The 23,060-nt window shown below is 38.0% G+C and overlaps 1 protein-coding gene across 1 annotated transcript in view; it reads right to left on the bottom strand.

The window, feature by feature from the left end:
* The window catches only part of ELOVL6 (ELOVL fatty acid elongase 6), a 180,862-nt gene that overhangs the window by 62,590 nt on the left and 95,212 nt on the right, over positions 1 to 23,060 (bottom strand). Inside the window, exon 2 of the mRNA XM_006881090.1 lies at positions 15,096 to 15,227. Coding sequence (XP_006881152.1) covers positions 15,096 to 15,227 — 132 coding nt within the window. The remainder of the gene's footprint in view (positions 1 to 15,095; positions 15,228 to 23,060) is intronic.

Here is a 23,060-nt window from a genome sequence, read left to right as displayed (position 1 = left end):
GTGCTTAAGTGCCACAGCCTGAAGGAAGCATAATAATTTGGTGGTAAGTCACAATAAGAAAGGATAAAACAGCCCCTACTAATGTTCACTGTAGTTTTGGTTTTTCGGTTTTGTGGTTGGTTTGTTTGTTTTTTTAAAAAAATAAAAGCAAAGAGCAGGAAATAATTTGCTAAAGAGCTAGTTATTAGTTAAACTTATCCATCTACGGGTTGCTATTGCTAAAAGCCAGCAAATCCATGTACAGTGGAATAGTTTGATTCTGGTGTGAGCCAACATTTTCACTGGCTAGAAAGATGTGTCCTTTCTTTCTAATCCACCCTCGCTTAGAAGCTCTACTGAAATCTGTTCAGCATCATAACAACAAGCATGCTTCCACTTGGACAAGAGCATGAGGTACACTTGCTTACAACAGAATTCAAGATTACATGAAAGGTGAGAATTCCAACACTGACCATCTACTGGTAGACTGGTTAAAATAATTGCAAGGAAGGAAACTTAGAACCTTTGTGTCATGTGAGACCATGAGCAGATGTCAGTTCCACAGCATCATTAAAAAAAAAATACAAGTAAAGTTACTATTTTAAGCTCTTCCTTAGTCTTACCATAGATTGAATTTCAACTCCTAGTAACCTTAATAAATGAGCTGTAATGGCACATGGCTTGAATCTGGAAGCTGCTCCACCAGAGAAAGATGGACTATCTCTTCCCATGTAATTTACTGCCACTGAAAACCCAATGGAAGGTCACATGAGTTCCGACTTGATATTGGATTACAACAAGAAATGACCCTAAATATCACAGAAACATTACTCAGTCCTTCGTCACCCTATTGGCTTTATGTTTGAGTTCATTTACAACCACTGTGCCAATTCATTCCTCTGAGGGTCTTCCTCTATTTTGTTGAGCCTCTACTTTACCAAGTATAGTGTTCTTTTTCAGGGATCCCTCTCTTCAGCTAACCTCTACAAAGTAACTGAGATTAACTCTTGCCAACTCACTTTTAACGATACATTCCAATTATACTTATTCAAAGAGAAATTTGTTTTTCTGGCAGTCCAAGACATATTGAATATTCTTCACCAACACCATAATTCAAAGGCATCTATTCTCATTTAGCCTTCCTTGTTCACCGTCCAGTTTTCAAAAGCATGAGGCGATTAAAAATACAGTAGAACAGGCCAGGCAGACTTTAGGCCTCAAAGTAACATCTTTGCTTTTTATATCACTTTAGAGATTGTCTGCAGCAGATCTGCCCAGTGCAATATATCAGCTAATATTTTTACTTGCATCCATGGGCGCTGATTATGGATCTAAGTAAAATAAAATCCTTGAAAGTTTGAATCTTTTCTCTAAAACCATATGGATAACTGGATACCATTGATCCAGTTGTGAAAATTTTATGTTAAATTGTAGTCTACAGTGAAGCCTATAGTTTTTAATGCTTCATAAGTAAGTGCATCAAATACTTTCAGCAAGCAAGATTATCTCATCTGTACACTGTATGCTATAGAAGAATCTTCTTTCAGTATTGATGCCACATTCTTCTTACAGTCCAGTATCTCAGATTATTTGTTTAGCATACAAACTGTAAATATGGTGAAAGTACACAATCCTAACACACACATTTTCTGATTTCAGACTGTGCAGTATTACCCTGTTCTGTTCAAATAACTGCCTTTTGTACGGTTTCTTCATTAGCACAAATAGATACTCTGGAATTCACATTCTTCACAATGCTATCAACAAAACACCGGTAAACATCTTTCTTGTATTCTCTGCTTTCAGCCAAAACCCATATCAAGTCAATACTGCTATCCCCCATTCCATATCTCTGAGTCTATCTTGATTTCTAGCTCCCTTCTGATGCACTCATTTTTGAATTATCTTTAAAAATGTACTTGCGTGTGATATTAACAATATAGGTTGGTTATTTCTGCGTTTCATTGGATCACTTGTATTTGGAACAGGTACAAATATAGATCTCTTCCAGTCAACTATCTAATTTGTTCAGGTTTTTTTTTTTAAAAAAGATCAAACACAAAACAAGAAGGATATTTTAAAGACTTTTAAAGTAACACAAGAAGGTTATAAGCACTACAATTCTTAACTCAGTCAATTCAGAATAATATTTAACTAATGTGTCAGGGGTTTTTTAGACTTACATTCTAAATTATTCTTGCAATCTGTTCTAGGTTGTCCATGTTATTTTTCAACCAAATTTCAGAAAACCTTTCTCTGAAACTCTAGGGAGTTCTGGTAGTATAGTCCATAGGGAGTTGTGGTGTTCACCTCCGAGAAAAAGATGGACAATCTCCTCCTGTAAGACTTAGGCCTCGGAAACTCAGGCTTCATGGTGGGACAGCTATGAGTTAGTTGTGACTCCATAGCAAGGAGGCTTTTAAACTGCTCTAGCTCGTTAATTATTTCTGTGAGAGAAAGCTAGGTAGCCTCTGAAAACCAGCTGGAGGGTCAGCTATGAATTTGTTTCAACTTGTTGGCACATAACAGTAACTAAATACTTGTAAGAGGCATTTTGGTAAAAGGATTTAAACTATTTTACGTGTAAGCTGTTTCAAGTTGTTAAACCATATGTATTACAATTTTGTTATTGGTCCACCCTAAAACATATTAACTGGATTAAAGAAGACCCAAATTATAACAAAACAATCTTAAACTTAAATTACCAGAAGGGCAAATACTAACCATCTATATTGTTGTTAGGTGCCGATGAAGTGAGTGACCCTATAAATAGTCATCCTGAAACCTACCCTATCCAGTGCCTTCCTCCTCATCTCTGAGACATTAGAGCCCACTGCTTAAGTCACAGTGTCAAATCCATCTCCCTGGGGGTCTTTCCCTCCTTCTCTCAAACACCTATAAGGAGTAAGTAAAAGCTTTAAATGTATGCTTTTTTGAATTTTAGAAATGAGAATTATCATTTTCCCAACTAGAAAAAGAAATTACTTAGTAAAAACAAACAACTGCTGGTAGCTTTTCCAATGGAAAAACTGATGGCCAGGTAAACTCTGGTGCTGCTGGAATAAGAAATTGTTGCTGTTAGGTGCTGTCAAGTCAGATCCATATCTGACCATCCAGCAGGTTTTCAGAGGCAGTGAATCACTTAGGAGAAGATTGCCCATTTCTCTCCCTCTGCGCCGCTCATGGATTCGAAGTGTCTGATTTTGGGTTGGCAGCATAATGCCTTATCCACTAGGCCACCAGAGTTCTCACTGGAATGAGAAGCCATGCTTAACTCCTATAGGCAGAAACCTGCAGCCCATTTTCAGGCTTGATAGGCATCACACTGATAGAAGTCTGGGTTCTTTAGACAAACTATTGCATTTATAGCTCACTGGCATTAATTTTGAACTTTTGTCTTCCTTGAACTGAACTGTGACACTTTAAGTGGATTTGCAGGGAGTAAAAGGGAGCAAACAACTAATAAACTGTTTGTCTGGAGCAGCACAGGGAACTAACTGTAGCTGAGTGACCCTTCAGGATGGACATTAGCAAGGGTGAGGTGAAGGCCAAAGGCCACCGAGTCTGCAAAGCTGTGTGATGTTTTCTTGGCTTTTCCTCAATAAGCCCCTTTCACAGCAGCTTGGAATCCTCTCTATGTAGTCCTTTAAAAACAACAAAAACAAAAACAAACACTAAACTGATCCAATTATTTTCTTGGAAGGCAGTCAAACTCCAGGTGGTTCCTAGATTCAAGGGGAAAGCAGAGATACTTGCCAATTCTGCCCTTTCGAAAGAAGCGCAAATCATTGTTTCTAAGTTATCCCCAATTTTTTTTTGATGAATTTTTAAAAAGGTAAATCAAATATCTGGTAAGCACTATTTGTACACTAGTGGCACAGCAGGAAATAAGATAAGAAAAAAACAACCCAGCAACTCTGCCCTAGTGTCATAAGCACTGAAGAGAAACATATATCAAGAAAAGAATACAGAGGTATGGGCGGGAAATATTGTTGTTTTAGATGGCAGACAGGGGAAGGCTTCAGAGAAAAGGGGAAATATGAGCAAAGTTCTGAAAAAACCCAAGACGTATTTACAAAGAAGGCTAATGCCAAAGCAGGCTAGATTATCTATATCTATCTATCTACCTATCTATCTATCTATCTATCTATACACACACACATTTTTTCTTTTTTAAAGGAAAAAAGATAATGAGGAGGAGGAACTGCATGTTCAATTGTTGTTTGCTGTGTGCTATCGAGTCAGAATCAACCCATAGCAGACCCTCCAGCAGGTTTTCAGAAGCAGTAAATCGCATGGGAGGAGATTACCCATCTTTCTCTGGCAGCAGCTGAAGGATTTCAATCACATGCCTTTAGGTTGGCAGCATAACTGTTTACCCACTCAGTAGGCCACCAAAGGAAGAGTAAGAAAGAGAAAGAAGCAGGAGCAGCATAGTCAATTAGGAACATAAAATTAAAAATAGGAGATACATTTGGTTACTTGGATAGAAAGTTAGTATACATCAATAACAAATGGTGGGCAGGGCAAAATAGTGTATTTTCTAAGGCCAATCTCTTAAGTTGCAGGGAATAGGTTGAAACAAAGAAATAAAACAGGATATGGAGGAGTTTGGATAAAGAAAATATTTGAGTATCACCAGTCAGTCATGGCACCAATTAAAGTGTGAAATGGTCATGGCTATATTATACAATGTTGATCAGTTACTCAAAACTCTGTGAAGAAGAATGTGAGATCAGAATATGAGGACACACCAACAACTGTGTCATGCAGATGATACAACCTTATTTGTTGAAAGTGAAGAGGACTTGAGGCACTTGCTACAGAAGATCAAAGACTACAGTCTTCTATATGGACTGCATCTCAACATCAACAAGACAAAACTCCTTACCACTGTACCAGTAAGCAACTTCATGATGGAGAAAAGACTGAAGATATCAATGATTTTACATTACTTGAATCCATAGTCAAAAGCCTGGGACCAGCAGTCAGGAAGGAAATCAGGAGACATTGCATTGGGAAAGTCCACTGTCAGGAACCTCTCCAAAGTACTGAAGAGCAATGATGTCAAGTCGAAGAATAAGGTGTGCCTAATTTAGGCTACAGTCCTTCCACTTTCTATCTTAGAGCTGGATAATGACTAAGGATGACAGAAGAAATAATGCCTTTGAGCTGTGGTTGGAGAAGAGTACTGAATATAATTGATGGACTGTAAAAAGAAGAAACAGATATGTTTGAGAGAAAGTGCAGCCAGAATGCTCCTTGGAAGCAAGAATAAAAGCTTCACCTCACATACTTTGGGCTTAAATGTGTCAGTGATAATAAGGATGGCACAGGATGGGACAGGGTTCAGATGAGTTGTACTTAAGTTGCACCTAACAACAACAAGAAGATGTTTACAAAGAAGAATTAATACAACTTGGTAACTGGCTGAAAGAGTTATTGGTATATTTTGAATGACTTGATGATATTCACTAGGATAATTATGTTAACTTCAGAAGAACAGATGTTATGAAGAAGAAACAACTACGCATAGCTTTTCCAATGGAAAAGGGATAGGTAATCAGGTTGACTCAGGTTCTATGGGAATGAGGCATTGCTGCCCAGAACCCAAACATAGCTGACCTTCCAGTTGTTTTCAGAAACAGGAAATTGCATGAGAGGAAATGGAATATCTCCTCCAGAGCAGCTGATGGATTTGAACCATGTGTTTTTGGGTTAGCAATGCAATTCCTTACCACTAAGCCACCAGAGCTCCCTCTGAAGAACAAAAAGGACATCAGAATAGCTTGAATATTTCAAAGTGTTGATGCTGTGTCAAATATTTGGAATTGTTAAAGTTAGGAGAGCTAATGTCAAATTAGAGGTCAATGTCAAAAGATTTATTAAGGGTTCAGTTGGCATATGTTCTCAGCTATTCTTTTTTCTGTTTTATTGAGCCAACACAATTTCTTAGCAGGTTATAAATAGAATGGCCATTTCATTTATTGTTCAAACTGGGGCATTTTTGAAAGTGAAAAGGGAACTATTAATAATTGCAGCGAGACAACAGGCACATACTGAAGACTGTCATGAGCAAGCCAGGATGGATGGACCACAGAGGGCAAGGCTGAACTGCCATGCCTTGTGATTAGACAAGTGATTATAGCAGCGCCATTCTCTTGCGCTTGCAGACCTCATCTCTTTCTGGCAAAGGACTTAGTTTAGTCACCTAGAAGATACAACAGTGTGTTAATGAAAGAGCCTGTGACAGACATATAACTCCTCTTAGCTATTACAGATGGTCCAGCATAACTAACCTGCCAGAGGTTTTACATGGAGGGAAGAATCTGTGACACTCCCAATCCTAGGAACATTTGAAAAGAGTTATTCCTGAAGGGAGTGGGATTATATAGAAGGGAGTGGGTTTTACTTAGGATCTGTTAATAGGTGCTAATAATGAAAAGTTTTAAAAGGAACTTTGGTTGCAACAGTAACCAAAATGTCAGTAGTTCAAACCCCCAGGATATTGTTCAATAGGAGGAAGGTAAAATGTTTCCTTCCATAATGATTTAAAGCCCTAGAAGGCTCCTGTGAATCAAATCAACTTGGCAGCATAGAATATGGTTTGGGGATACAACTAACAACAAGCAAATGTTTACTTTTCCTATGTTTGTGGGATTCTTTTCTTTTTTTTTTTTTTTTGCCTTTATTGTTCTTTAAGGGAGCTCTAGTGATGTTTGGTATTGCTGTTAGGTGCTGTTAAGAACAACTAATCACCATCCTCACAATCTGACACATTCAAGCCTACTGCTGGAGTCACCATGTCAAGCCACCTGATCAAAAGTCTTCCTTCAGTTCTCTTTTGCCACTCCTCCACCTTCCCAAGCCTAATGTTCTTCTCCAAGGAATAACTTCTCCTAGCAACATATCGCACTGGGAGAGTCTGCAGTCAGGGACCTTTCCAAATTACTGAGTAATGATACCAGTTTGAGGACTAAGGTGTGTCTCATTCAGACCATGGTCTTTTCAATCACTTGCTATGCTGCTGAAAGCTGGGCAATGATTAAGGTTGACAGAAGAAGAATTAATGCCTTTGAGCTGTGGTGTTGGAGAAGAGTACTGGTTATATCTATATCCCATGGACTGCCAAAGAAGAAACAGGCATGTCTTACAGAAGGTGTAGTCAGAGTATTCCTTGGGGACAAAGATGAAAAAGTTTTGTCTCATATACTTTCGAAATCACGCATAGAAAGGTGGATGTCAGTGGAAGAGAGGAAGAGTCTCGACCATTTGAATTGACACATTAACTGGGGCAATAGGCACAAGTACGTTAGAGATGACAAGAATGGCACAGAATAGGACAGGATTCACATCTATTGTTGATAGGGTTGCTATGAGTTGTCTTCGACTTGGTGGCATCTAACAGCAAAAATAGTTAATATTAATATTAGCTATTAGCTATATATTAATATTATATAATATTAGCTATAAATCTACAGTAGAAGATATCAATACAATTTTATATCAATAAAATAGTTTATATTCTAATATGAATCATTTCATCAGACTCTTAGAAAAGGGCTACAATTATCTTGTTCAACTTTAAAAATATCCATGTGACCACCAGATGCTCTGTTGGAGAAGGAAGGATAATCTCCTCCTATACCCACCAGATCCAATTTGACGGTATACACACAAAAACAATATTTTTTTAAAAGGAAAACAAACAAAAAAAATTCATGTGTTGCATCAATACGGTTTTTTGCATGTTTCAATATTTTATAATAACATAGATACAAAAGCAATTGAAACCTCTCTGATCACATCTCTCTCTCTTCATAACCAAAGAATTATCCTTTCGCTTCTCTACCTTTAGTGAATATATAGTCATGTTGTTGTTTGTTGTTATGTGCCGTCAAGTCGCCTGCGACTCATAGCGACCCTATGCACAACAGCCCTAAACCCTGCTCTATCCTGTGCCAATTGCATTGCCTCTGACACACCCATCCCGATTACCCTAGTCACCGAATCAATCCATCTCATAGAGGGTCTTCCCCTCCTGCGCCGTCCCTCCACCCTTCCAAGCATGATGTCTCTCTCCAAGGACCCGTCCCTCCTGGCAACATGTCCAAAGTATGTCAGACGAAGCCCCAGAATCCTTGCCTCCAAGGAGTAGCTTGGTTTAATCCTCTCCAGGATGAATCTGTTTGTTTTCCTGGCAGTCCATGGTACATTCAGTACTCTTCTCCAGCACCACAGCTCAAAGGCATCAACTCTCCTTCTGTCCTCCCTAGTCATTGTCCAACTCTCTGATGCATAACAAGCGATCACAAAGACCATGGCCTGTATCAGGTGCACCTTAGTCTCCAGAGAGACACCGTTGCTCCTGAGTACTTTAGAGAGGTCCCTAACAGCAGACTTTCCCATTGCGATATGCTTTTTGATTTCCTGACTGCTGGTGCCAAGAGTGTTGACTGTGGAGCCGAGCAAACTGAAGCTGTGAACAATCTCAATCTCTTCGCTATCCATCCTGACGCTGCCAATTGGTCCAGTGGTGAGAATCTTTGTCTTCTTGACATTGAGCCTCAGTCCATACTGAAGGCTGCAGTCCTTGAACCTTCGCAGCAAGTGCATGAGGTCCTCCTCAGTTTCAGCAAGCAGGGTTGTGTCATCTGCATAACGCAGATTGTTAATAGATCTTCCACCAATCCTGAAGCCACAATTCTCCTCATAGAGCCCAGCCTCTCGGATAATCTGCATACATGATGAAAAGGTATGGAGACAGGATGAATCCCTGGCGTACACCCTTCCCAATTTTGAACCATGCAGTGTTACCCTGCTCTGTTCTGACTACTGCCTCTTGGTCCAAGTATAGGTTTCGCATTAGCACAATTAAATGTTCTGGGATTCCCATTCTTCTCAGAGTCAGCCACAGTTTATTATGATCCATACAGTCAAATGCCTTTGCATAATCAATGAAACACAGATAGATTTACTACAAATTTATTGGACTTAAAGTGATGATTGCCAATCCTATCTTCAGACATTAAATACTAGTGGACATGGAAAGTCAGAACAAACAGGCAATGATTTGATTAAACCATCGTTCGATTCTGTGGTGCTATATTACATATAGTCTTACTAGGAAAAAAATTAGAAAACCTTTTTATTAATCTTCATTATATTTCATCCTTGAGTTTGAGATAAATTTTAAAAACAATGTAGTGTGGTCAAGAAACAAAAATGAACCTCAACTGGGAAAGCGGCTGGTTAATAATTAAGCAAGTCAAACTGCTAATTGGGAAACATCTGGCTTTGTGCAAATAAAGCATAAAGCCACCGAGACCAGATTGAATCACCAAGAAACATGGATAAGCAAATATTAAGCAAGTGTGATGCTTGCTTTTGGCATGCAGCATACAGCATTTCACATATTACAACGCACACTGACTAGACACCTCGCTTTCCTTGGGTCAGAGACCTCAAAAATGGCTCCTTGGGACCCCTTGTGCGGCTTCTGAAACACTGTCAGACAGATAATTGGTCAAGACAGCTCAAATCAGAAACACATACACCTTCCTTCAATCTGGAAGGCATCGGAATTTGTTGAATAAATGCATAGGCTGTCCTTTACAAATAAGCTGTAATAGCCCAGCTAAGATGTCTTGAGCAACTTGATTTAATGGGTCAGCAGAGCTTAGAAGTCTGCTGCTTGTTTCGACACTAAATACAACACAAAACTATAATAAAAAATTACTCTCGATTTGGAATTGACTCATAACTGACCTTTCGTTGGGTTTTCTGAGGCTATAAATCATACAAGAAGGAATTTCTGTATCTCTGAATGACTGAATCACTAGAAAGGCACCAGTTCTCAGTTGGCAACATGACTCACTGGACCACACCACCAAGAGCTCACTGCTTCCACAACAAAGTTCCTAACTAACAAGTCAGTACCAACTTTACTGCATTTGGAACTAGGAACAATCTCTTCTCAAACCATCGCCATCCAGTCAGTTCAAACTCATAGTAACTGTCCAACAAGCTTCTCAGGCTGTAAATCTTTCCAGGAGGAGTGTCTGGAGGATTCAAATCGCTGACCTGAAGCATTGCTCATTATGTCACCAGAACTCAAATAGCCAGATTTTCTCAATATTTACCATAAGCTAACACTAGCTTATGGCAAATATTGAGAGAAGCTATGAGTCGCAAGCAACTTGATAGCACATAACAATAACAACAATGTTCAGACACCTCGGGCCACTGAATAAGGAAATGCTTATCTTCAGGTTGAGGTAAACAGGTTACCACCATTGTGGGTACGACTAGAAAACTGATAGTGAGCTCTGAATAAAGGTAAATAATTCACAGGTGAAATCCATTGTGGGCCTCAGAAAACTTAGTAGTGAAATCTCCTTATTGGAATCAATGCCAGTGTCCTAGAAACCATACTGAATAGGGCCTGTAAAAAGATTACCATCATTTCAGAAAATGAGAATCTCACATTGATAATTCTTGACAAAAGAATAGCCACCACAAGATGCAAAAAAATTCCAGCCCTCCTGGACTATACTGATAATCAAGGGAAGGTTTTTAAGTATCCAAAATAATTCCCATTTCAGTTGCTTCAGTTTGTGATTAACAACAGTAGATGGGAACTGGAAAGAATCACAGTTGGGAAGGAAGAAAATACTATTCCTAAGCAGGAAAACATAATAATACATCTTTTCAGAATTTTCCCAAAGAAAAACCTTACTATACTCCAATTTCTGTAGCTTAAAAATTTGGATATGACCAGTTCTCTCTCTTTCTTGTTCCTTCTTTCTCCAAATTCCACCAGATTTTTCAAGGGGGGATGACGAGGGAAGGAGGAAAGAGAGGTAGACTAGATGACAGAATCTGAGGCATTACAGCTAATATAGGGAAGGTCTCTTGAAAGACATATACACATTTATACAAATGTATCTGAAAACTCAGGAAAGGAAGAGCTTTTACAAAAATATATCCTTGCTTAAGTTACTCTTGACGAAAGAGAAAATTTCTTACTGCAATTAATCTAAATTTGCTACATACTACATCAACAGTCAGTAAATAAATGCATCATTTAGCATTTAATTTTTTTTTTAACTTAATTTTTAAAAAAAAGAATTTACAAATTGTTAAATGTGTAAATGAACAGATAACTGTTGTGCCTAGGATTAAAATGTGAATGAATGTTCTATTAAAAAAATACTCTATATGTAGCTTATTTCATTTAATAAATGGCTTGCCAATACCTTACTAACATTCTAATATTCTTTAACCATTGAGGATCAACCACATACCCTTCTAGACATAGAACCAGGTTCTGTTAGTATAAACTTAGAACTCCATTATCAATGTTTTCAGATTTCCTGCAGAGAATATTATAATCATTTGGCCTGCCTTACACTCTTGCATGTCCTTCTGGTTCTTCTTTGTCTTCATATAAAACAAGTAATAGAAGAAATAAATTAAGAAGTAGAAACAAAAAAGAGAACTTGCCAATCAAAAATAAGTAAGAGTACTAGGGAGATAGGTGTGCTGTGAGATAAATGAGGAACTATATACTGACACTAGGAACCGAAGAGAAACTATTAATTGTAAGGTAAAGGTCAAATAAAATCTTCAGATTGAAACATAAATGTCTGTTTCAATTCAGGAGTCTGTTTCATGTCTGGCCTTAAAAAGCCTAGAAATAAACACTAAGTTAGCACAGTGAAGCACAACCAATAAGTAGTTGCTAGTTTATTGGCGTCGACTGTGCTCCGTGGGGTTCTCAGTGGCTGACCATATATATACTGGATGTGGGACACCAGGCCTTTCTTTTACAGCAACTCCAAACTTTCCATTTGGCAGGTCAACTCTTTACATTCCTAGAACTCCAGTACCTACAGAAACACATTGCCAGGGTCAGCATATCCTATAAGCAATGTAAACAGATACTAAATCTTCAGTGAAAGATTTTACTTTCAACTATCGCTGGCATCCACCTCTCTCCCAACCCCATTGTACATTCCTATATAGTCAAAGTCTTCTTCCAAATTTATATCATAACCTGACAGGGATGAAGCACCCTGTGGGCAAAGGACACATGAGTTTACTAAACTGTAGTGAACAGTTTCATTTGGGTTTCAAAGAGATGCGGAAAAACATAAATAAAGTCAGCTGACCGCCCCTGTAAATTCAGTGATACAAACTTCAAATTTTATCCTCCACACTTTGAAAAATAGCCCAGTACATCTTGTCATAACAAATTTCAAGCTATCTGCACTGCTCAAGGTATGTGAAAGGATTCAAGAGTCCATCTGAAACTGCCACTGCCAAAAAAGGGCATCATAAAATTCAATAACAAATAGAAATGTAAGTTCATATGCATGCTGTTTATGTAAACAAATGCTATTGTCCGCGTGTTATGTCATCAAATCAAATATCGTGTAGTGGATTTAGGAAGACACTGATAAATAGACAAAATGGCCCAAGGAAGACTCTCAACCAGGCAGACTGACACAGTGAGGAGAGTACAGGATTCAGATCTGTTGTTTACAGGGTCTCTACACGTGGTATTAACTTGACAACACCTAACAGCAGCATAAAGCATTTATCCTGCCTTACATAGTAAGAGCACCTTTTCCCCCTCTAGTACTAGAACACGCACACACATTGTCATACACATTTTAGGCTAATGGAATAGCTAGTTGAGAAGCCAGGTTTCTTCTTATAGGAAGTCTTGTCAAACAGTAAGCCTCAATATAATTAACCTTCTGAATCTAATTGCCAGCTTGTAAAAAAGACAAAAGACAGCAGCCTGCAATCAGTAAAACCCACATATGAAGCAAATGAATGATCTGGCTTTAATCAGGGTAGTTTTAAAGGAGTGGTGGGGAGAAAAGGGGATTCTGTAAACAAATGAGATCCAATCAGTAGAAAAATATGATTAACCAACTGAAAAACTTTGATCTACTTTTTAAAAAATAAAACATTCAAAATAATACATGAGATGAGAAAATTTGAATAAAGATTTTTAATAACATTTAAAAAAATCATACTAAAAATACAACATTGCCTTGGAAACTCTATGGGGTAGTTTCCCTGTGGGGTCACTATGAGTCATATAACAACAACAACGACAATGACAACAAACCAGCGCATGAAAGTTTATTGTACTATTTTCTCTACTTACATGCGTTAAAGTTTTAAAAAACGAAAAAACAAAAAGCTGTAAAATTCTGACAAGCCTCGGTTGGATATAGATAAATCTCCATTGAAGGAACAGAAAACAATAGATGGGCATATTCTCAAGCTTAAATAAAAAATGAAAATTAAAATTCAACTATGTATACCTTAGCACAAACCATAGTGGAATCTCTAATGATAGATCTCAATTATAAGTTCCTCAAGGCTACGGCTTGAATAATGTCTGAATAAGGGAGACTTGATGACACAGCACTTAAATGCTTGGCTACTAATTGAAAGGCTGGAAGATTTAACTCACCAGTGTTTGGGAGAAAAATGTGACAGTCTGTTCTTGTAAAGATTTAACTTAAACAAATTTGTTGTCATTAAGTTGGAACTATCTCATGGCTGACCTTCCAATGGGTTTTCTGAAGCTATAAGAAGATTGCTTATCTTACTCCTGTGAAGCAGCTGGAGGATTCAAACTGCCCACATTTTGGGTTGGCAGCACAATTCCCTATCAACTAGCCCATCAGAGCCCTCTAAAGATTTGCAGCCTTAAAAATCATATGGGAAAATTCTACCATAATTGTGAGTCAGAATTGACTCAGTGGCAACTCACCTATCTTCTAAAATATATCAAAGCATTAAGTGTATTCTTGCACTGCAATCCCAGAGGTACATGGTTTGAATTCACCAGATGCTTTGCTGGAGAAGGAGGGGCAATCTCCTCCTGTACCACTTAGATCTGATGTGATGGTACATACACAGAAAATAATAATAATAATAATAATAATAATAATAATAATAATAATAATAATAATAAAAACATAAGTGTATTTTATAGTAGCAGGAAATGGGTGTTAGATGCAAGGATCCAACATCATACAAGTATACAGAACACAAGAGTTGATAGGAAAGTCTTCTTCCCATCTGATCACTTTCAATCCATTTTGACAATCAAACCTGAAAATATACTGAGTGAACAATAAGATTTGTAATTATCCCATCTTTTTGTTAAGTGGTAGAACAGTTTACATATAATGTGAAAAATTAACAACAACAAAATAGCCCTGAATATCAACATGGATGACTCTGTGCTTTGCAGTAGACTCAGCACACCATCCCCCTCCACCAAGACTCTTTATAAACTTGCTGGTTTTGACAAGCAAAACACAAATATAGCCTTTGTCATCACTGCAGGTAAATTCTGGCACCTGCTTGGACACCAGCTGTGTGCTAATTAAACTTGTGATTGCCTGGATCACCAAACATTAGGAAGCTGGAAATGTTGCCCAATATCCTGGAGGAATGTGCCTGCCTGGACAGCTGTCTGTGGGGACCATGCCGAGTCAGGTCAGTCTGTATTCAGTCTGTTTGTATGGTACATTCTGCGATGCAAAGTAAGAAGTGTCTGTATAAGCCTATGTGGAGGAGGTGGAGGCAGTTGGCGGTGTCTGGGTGGAGCGGGCTCTGAGAATGCAGACTGAAAGCATTCTCTGGCCTAGTGATGCTGACACACACAGATATCCAATGTCTGCTTGAACAAGTGCCATCTTTGATCATGTATTAGTAACAGCATGCCCATCACATTGGAGCTCTGCCTTACAATGGCCGTCAGCCCTGTACTGCATGTGGCCCTTCATCTATATTTAGGTAGCAGAAATAATAGAACTGCTTCCAACCATAACAGATGAATAGGATCACTGCACGAGTATCTGGGCAAAAACGGAAGACGGTCCTAGATTTCTCAAAATAAAAAGGTTGCATACAGTGTGGCAAATTTTATCTCCATGGAGACTTTTTTCCTAAACATGGCTTTGTTTTAGTCCTCAACACATTTAAAAATCATACATACAAAAATATACAGCAAAATGTTCAACAGTCACTTTCTCTCAAGAAACATAATGGATTGTATCAAGCAAATGAAGATAACGTACCTGAAGACGGCAAGGGTCAGAGACCAGAGAACTAATGGCTTTCTCAGTTCAAACTTTGCTCGTTTGTTCATTAGGTGCCGACCACCAAATATAAAGGCAGCATACAGAGCGGAAAACAGGAAAGATTTCTTCCTGCGAAGAAGCAGATAAATGACAGCTTGTGATAGGCAATCAATTTAAACAATGAGCTTGTTAAAACACTTCGAATGTTGTACAAGGTCCCCCTTTTATGAGCAATGGAAACATAATCTTGAAGATATATGTCAGTGAAGAAAGATGGTTGTTAGTCAATTTAGCAATATGTCATTCTGCTGAATGCTCTGCTGATCAATAGGTCATCAGATTAAACAATAGCAGATGAAGTGTCACCTCGGGATTTATATTGCTTTGAGCTCTAGAACTCTAAAAATTTTAGCCACATAGCATTCAGGTGCAAAGAAAATGCTTCGTAATTTAGCTGAGAATTAAGTTTCATTTTTCAAAATGTGTAAAAATCAATTTTAACAGATGAATTTTTAAAATAATTTACTTAATTGGAAACAAATGATTGATGACAAGGTATATGTTGGGATAATAAAGATAATAGGCTAATGATAATAAAAGATGATCTTGATTTAAAATTGATGATTTAAAACATTAAAGTGTAAGTTATGTAATATATGGATTTCTCAATATGGATTCTTGAAATCCTCTCCACAAAGAAGACATGTATTAAACATCAATTGTTAACTAATTGGTATAATTACCAGATATTAATATAAAGCATTAGGAAGCACTTAGAACCACCTATAAATACACTTGTATAAAACCTTGAGTTGGACTCTAATCCAATCTTCTAGATGCTTATAGGAAGACAAGGAATAAATGGCAGCCAGCCTGAGAAAACAATCAAATAAATCCACAATCTGGACATTCAGCAGGACAACTGAACTTAAAAAAGGTTGATACCACAAGAAAAAGAAAAAGCCTACGTTTGTTGCAGATCTATAGACATAACAACCAAATACAATGTATAGAACATTTTGGGATCCTTTCTTGACCAAATGTAAAGAGGTATTTTGAATAAAATTAGAAAATTCTTATTAAGGATTGCAGGCATATCCCAAACCCACACCTTTAAGTCAATTTTGATTTCTAATAACCCTACTCTGAAACTCTGTCAGAGGGTTTCCAAGCTTGTACATCTTTGTGGAAGTAGACGGCAACAACTTTTCCTGAGTCGTAGTTGGTAGGTTTGGGTCACCAGCTTTTTGTTTGCGGCTGTAAGTACCACTTAGAGCACCTTTTCTTAGACTCATTATTATTGCATTGGAACAAATTCACGGCTTACCCTCCAGTGAGATTTGAGAGGCTGTAAATCACACAGGTGGAGACTGCTCCATTCTGTGAAGCCCTTGTGGATTTGATCAGGCCGAGGTGGGACCTTTGCAGAGGTGGGACCTTTGTGTTAGTGACACAGGGCCATACTGGCAACGCCACCAAAGCTCGCTCACTATACACATGTTGTCGTTAGATATTGTCAAGCTAACTACAACTCATAGCAACCCTACAAACAGATCTGAACCGTGTCTTAGTTATCATTTCTAATATACACAAGCCCACTGTTTTGTGTATCCAATCTCATTGTGGGTCTTCCTCTCTTTCACTGATCTTTCCAAGCAGGATGTCTCTTCCCAGGGACTAGCCATTTTATGTTGTTGTTGTCGTTGATAGATGCCATTGAGTACAGACCCTTTGTACAGAAAACATAAAAATTTTATGTTAAGTAAATTTTCAAAGTCCTTACTAGTTTTGGATACACACTGAAATGTTTAGGTTGTTGTTTGTTAGATGCTGTTGTGTTGAGTACAACTCATCGCGACCCTATGAAAAACAGATTTGAACCCTGTCATCATCTCTGACATACTTAAGCCTATTGCTGCACTCACTGTCAATCTGTCTTGTTGATGGTCTTCCTCTCTTTCACTGACTCTCCACCTTTCTAAGCAAGACATCCTTTTTGAAGGAACAACCTTTCCTCCAAGGAGCACTCTGGCTGCACTTTTTCCAAGACATATCTGTGTGTGGTTTTTTTTGGCAGTCCTTGGGATATTCAATACTCTTCTCCAACTCCACAACTCAAAGACAACAATTCTTCATGGTTCAGCTCTCAGGCGCATTGAAAATGACTGAAAAGACCATGACCTTGAATCAGATGCACCGTAATCCACAAACCAACATCTTGGCCCTCAGAAATGTTTATGGGTAAACCTAAATAATGTCTTGGATTTGTGTTCAAAGATATCAGCAAACAAATAAAGGCAAAAAATACTGAAGGCCAACAGAGGAAACAAAAGTTACAAGTGATGGACCATGGATCTCACTATTAATCTCTCATTCTTTTTTCTCTTCATTTATTTAAAATTTGTTGTTGTTGTGTACTATCAAGTTGAAATGACCCACAGCTGACCCTCTGATGAGTTATCAGAGGGAGTTAATCGCATGGGAGGAGACTGCCCATCCTTCTCCCGCTAAACAGCTGGTAGATTTGAATGTGTGCCTTTGGAATTGTAGCACAGTTTCCATGAAAACACTTCTAAACATGATTCATTGTGGAAAAAAATTACTGCATTAGTAAATTTTTAGTAAAACATCTCTGGGCAATATTTCAGGATATTCATTTTAGAAGGGGCTAGAATTCTGAGCTACAAAGTTTGGTAAGTAGGTTTTGATATGATCCTTATTTGGAACTATATAATTAATACAAGACACATTCACCACACTCCAAATTAGACTGCTAGTTTACTGCTGTACCCAGCAGAAGAAAATTATAGTAGAATGATACCAAGAAAAAGAATAAATAACAGCTAACAAACTTCAATGGGACTATGATTCAATAGAAAGCAAGAAAGGCCTCGTAAATAATTTAAGCACCTAAGTACATTTCCTGAAAAGGAAATGTATCTCTCTGAGTGAGTATTCCCCAACCAATTAGATCAATAAGTTTAGTGCAGAGAAGTTCTAAGACATAATGTTAAAAGCAAACTGTGTTAAGTTAAAAAGCATTATTTCTTAAAAAAAACCTTTTTCCCCCTTGACTGCTCCAAATTATTGCTGACTCATAGTGGTCTGATAACACATTATGCACTCAAGAATTGTTCCTACTTAAGAGAATGCAGGTTGACCTACTTGGTAAACACCACCAAATAAAGCAATAATTCTAGACATTCGCCATAAATGAGTGCAGAATAAATTCACTGAGGTTTGTACTCTCCTCTTGGACACCTAAAATTTTATATTCATGAAGCAGGTGATTAACTGGCTTCATGAAAATCTGTGGAATATAGTTCATTTTCATTTCTAGCCCCTGGCAAGAACTTCACAAGTCATGGCCATCACTGCTCCGCAGGAGGATGGGCGATTTCCTCCCATGCGACTGATTAACTGCCTCAATGGTACACAAACAACAACAATCAAACAACATTCTTAAATATATGTTCATTGTTGGTTAGAATCACCTTGACTTTAAGTGTTTTTATTTGGATTATATTCTTATTAAAATACAAACTGTAAGGTGGTTGCCACTGAGTTAATGTCAACTCATGGCACTCTCACGTGGGGGTAGAACTGTGCTCCATGGCATTTTCAGTGGTTGGCTCGAGTCCACCAGCAGCTGCAAGCGCAAAGGATGGGCTTTCTCCTCCTTGTGTGACTTATAGCCTCAAGAAATATACTGGAGGATCAGCTATAAGGTAGTTCCTACTCAAGGACAATACGTTGAGTTAAATACTAGTGATAACTTTTAGAGCTTTGGTGGCTTAGTAGTAAGAAATTGTGCTGCTAACCCAAAGGTATACAGTTCGAATTCAACAACTGCTCCATGGGAGAAAAATGGGTTATCTCCATCCTCTGAAAACCTGCTAGAGGGTCAGCTATGAGTCAGTTTTGACTCAATGATATAACAACAATAATGTTTAAAGTATGATATCTTTTTCCCCTCTAGAAACATAAATCTGTATGCTTCTAACTTTCTGGTAATGAAAAATGTTAAGTGCTTGCTCAACTATTACACAAAAGGGTGGTGGTTCACATCTATCCAGAGGTGCCTCTGTCTTTGGTGGTTAGCTCCCTGAAAGCGAACAGTCTTTTACACTTTACAGAGAACTTGTACTTTGGAGCCATTATGAGCCAAAACTGATAGCAACCAACAATAACTTATTTAAAAAACATGACCCTAAAATCAGCCACTGAGTTGATTTCAGCTCATAGTGACCCTCCGTTGGAGTTCTGAGGTTGCAAATTTTTACAGGCAGAGATGCCCATCTTTGTCCTGCAGAACAGCTGATGGATTAAAACCAGTGACCTTTTAGAAGTTAAGAGTAGGCAACCAGGCACTGACTCCATGGCAGTTACCCTACGCATCATTGCATACAGCACACCAGTCAATATCACCCAAAATTGCCCTGGCTATCTGTGTTCAAGCAAGCAAATACAGAGTCAATATGTAAGGTATATATTGGGTCAAAAGATAGTCAACAACAAGAGTTGATATTTGTTTGATTAAATACTATGTTTTATAAAAAATCAAAACTCAACAAGTTCCTTATTATATACTGTATAAATTGTACAGTGATGAAATTAAAGTAATTCTTTGGACTAGTATTCTGTAAGAAGTCATCTAAGAAGCATTAGTGGTTACTTCTCCGGTTGAGTAATATGAAAGTATCATTTATGGTTGATTGCATTCTTACTTTTCAGTTTTGACTTTTGAAAGAGAAAATTTTTCTAACAAACTGGGCTGTTTGAAGATGTTAATTGCCTTGCCTTTCAAGCACCTCTAGTAAATATAGATTCAATTATAGTCAAGATGAATAATGGCCTGCCACTAACTCACCGAGTATTTAATATGGATGGATTACTTACTTCCCTAATACCTCAATAGCACAAATATTTCAAGTACTGGCAGGCCTCTGTAGCTGGGTATAATGACAACACAACACTTTTATTACCTGATAATCAGTAATTTCTAGATGGCATGGACTCCTTTCATTAAGAAATGTTAAATATGCATCATGTAGCACACGTACTCTCTGTAAGTGCTTAGCAATACTTTCCAAGTTATGTAATTACTAAGTAGTGGCAAGAAGCTGTACTGCAATCTCGAAGGCACGCGGTTTGAGGCCACCAACGCTCTGCAGGAAAAGGATGAGCAATCTCCCGTGCGACTGACTGTCTCCGAAAACCCACTGGAGGGTCAGCTAGGGGTCAGTTCTGACTCAACAATACACAACAACAAAAATATACAAGATTACTCAAATACTGAAATTTCATCAAATACAATTTTGAGTTTGTCATGCTTATATTTACAACAGCATCGAGAGAGATCAGTTGGCCTAGTGGACAGAAAGTGATGCTACCAAGCCAAAGGTGAGTGACTATAATCCGTAGCCCTCAGGCCTGGGTTTAATTGTTTTTGGTCAAACATTCTTCTATGTCGTATAGCCCTGGTCTGTCCACCTGCTGTACAGATGTAACTTGCGGTTGCTGTGAAGCTGAACACTGACATTGATGTGTCAAATGTGATAATGTTTAGCCATGGTGGACAGTGTTTGGTGGAGCTCCCTGATTAAAACAAGCTTGCAAACAGGAGTGACATCCACTTCCGTAATAGCTTGCCTCCGAAAACCCTATAAACCTAGAGAAAGGATGAAAGTTATACAAGTGTCCAGAACTCTCGTTCACAGGGTTGCCTATGATTCGACGGCACTTAACAACAACAACAACAACATATTTGCATATTTTTCTTAAAAAAATATTGTGGTGGTGGTTGTTATTATGTGCCGTTGAGTCATTTGAGAATCAGAGAGACCCTATGTACAATAGCCCTGAAACTTGCTATATCCTGTCCCAACCTAATTGTCTCTGATACATCTACCTTCATTACCCCAATCACTGAATTACTACATCTCATTAAGGGTCTTCTTCTCTTGCAATGTCCCTCCACCCTTCCAAGCATGATGTCCCTCTCCAAGGACTGGTTCCTCCTTGCAACATGCCCAAAGTATGTCAGACAAAGCCTCAGAATTCTTTCAGTCCATGGTATATTTAATACTCTTCTCCAGTACCACATCTCAGGCATTGATTCTATCATCCCTAGCCATTGTCCAGATTTCTGATGCTTAGCAAGTAATTGTAAAGACTATGGCCAGGATCAGGCCATAATCTCCAGAATAACGTCTTTGCTTTTCAGTACTCTAGAGAGGTTCCTGACATAGATTTTCCAAATGCAATTTTTTTCTGTTGATTTCCTGGTTGGTGGTACCAAGAGTGTTGATTGTGGAGTCAAGCAAACTAAAGCTGTCAACAATCTCAATCTCTTTACCATCTACCTTGATGCTGCCAACTGGCCCAGAGGTGAGAATCTTTGTTTTCTTGATGTTGAGCTTCAATCCATATTGAAGGCTGTACTCCTTGACCTTCTGCAGCAAGCACTTCAAGTCCCTCTCAGTTTCAGCAAGCAGGATTGTGTCATCTGCATAACGTAGGCTGTTGATGACTCTCCTCCAATACTGATGCCACACTCCTCCTCGTAGAACCCAGCCTTCCAGATGATCTGTTCTGCAGAGACTTTAACAATGTAAGGAGATATGACACATCCCTGATCTACACCCTTCCCCATTTTGAACCATGTAGTGTTTTCTTGTTCTGTTCCGATGACAGCCTCCTGGTCCAAGTATGGGTTTTGCATAAGCACAATCAAATCTTCTGGGATTCCCATTCTTCTCAGAGTTAGCCAAAATTTGTTTTGATCCACCCAGTCAAATGCTTTTGCACAATCAATGAAACACAGATAGGCATTCCTCTGGTATTCTCTGCTTTCAGCTAAGATCCATCTAATATAGCCATAATATCACTAGTACTACAAATCTGGCAGTTATCTGTTGATGTGCTGTTCCAGTCATTTTTGGATAATCTTAAGCAGAATCTTGCTTGCATGTCATATTAATGATATTGTTCAGTAATTTCCACATTCTGTTGGGTTACTTTTCCTTGAAATGGGAACAAATACAGATTTATTCTAATCAGTTGAATAGGTGTTTTGTCCTGCAGACTTCTTGACACAACTTGGTGAGCACATCCAGGGCAGCGTCTGTTTGTCGAAATGTCAATTGGTATGTCATCAATTTCTGGGACCTTGTTTTTTTGCCAATTCTTTCATAGCAGCTTGAATTTCTTCTTTCATCACCAAAGGCTCTTGCTCATAAGTTGTTTCATGTAATTCTTCTGTGTTAGTCAATTCCTTTTGGTACATGACTCTGTATACTCCTTCTATCTTCTTTTAATGCTTCCTGAGTCATTTAATATTTTGTCCAAAGCATCCTTATGTATTGCAACTCAAGGCTTGAATTTGTTCTTAAATTCCTTCCCCTTAAGAAATGTTGAGTGAGTTCGGCCCTTTTGATTTTCTGACTCCAATTCCATTATAATACTTTGCTTTGTCTTCCCAAACTGCACTTTGGAATCTTTTGTTCAGCTTGCTTTGGCTTCTCAGCACTCTAGTGCAATTTTCAGAGTCTCTTTTGACATGCATTTTGGTAGAATTAACACACCTCTACCTTGAACATTTTAAAATGACTCTACATTGATGATACTATATAGTCACTGCCATGATCCATTTCCAACATTCATTGTTTTGTCACCCCAAAAAGAATTAATTTCTGGATTTCTCTACCATGTTGCTTTGTTTCAAAACCTTTTAAGAGGATACTGTTTATTCATATTAGAGCTGCTATGGTTTTTATTTATTGCTCCATTTAGCAGTGCTTCTGATGGAGCATGTATAAACCCAAATGCTTTAAAAAAATTACTTATTTATAGCATTATTAAATTTTATATAATCATTCATATACATTGTTTCCTTCATGTACATTTTGTTTTATATAATCATTTCTGTACATTATATTTATATAATTAATTACTGTTTGT

Source organism: Elephantulus edwardii, unplaced genomic scaffold, assembly GCF_000299155.1.
Source record: "Elephantulus edwardii isolate Elephantulus edwardi_28Jun2011 unplaced genomic scaffold, EleEdw1.0 scaffold00012, whole genome shotgun sequence".
Classification (NCBI taxonomy): domain Eukaryota; kingdom Metazoa; phylum Chordata; class Mammalia; order Macroscelidea; family Macroscelididae; genus Elephantulus; species Elephantulus edwardii.
The sequence above is the reverse complement of the archived record's forward strand: the minus strand, read 5'-3'. Positions and strand labels throughout refer to the sequence as shown.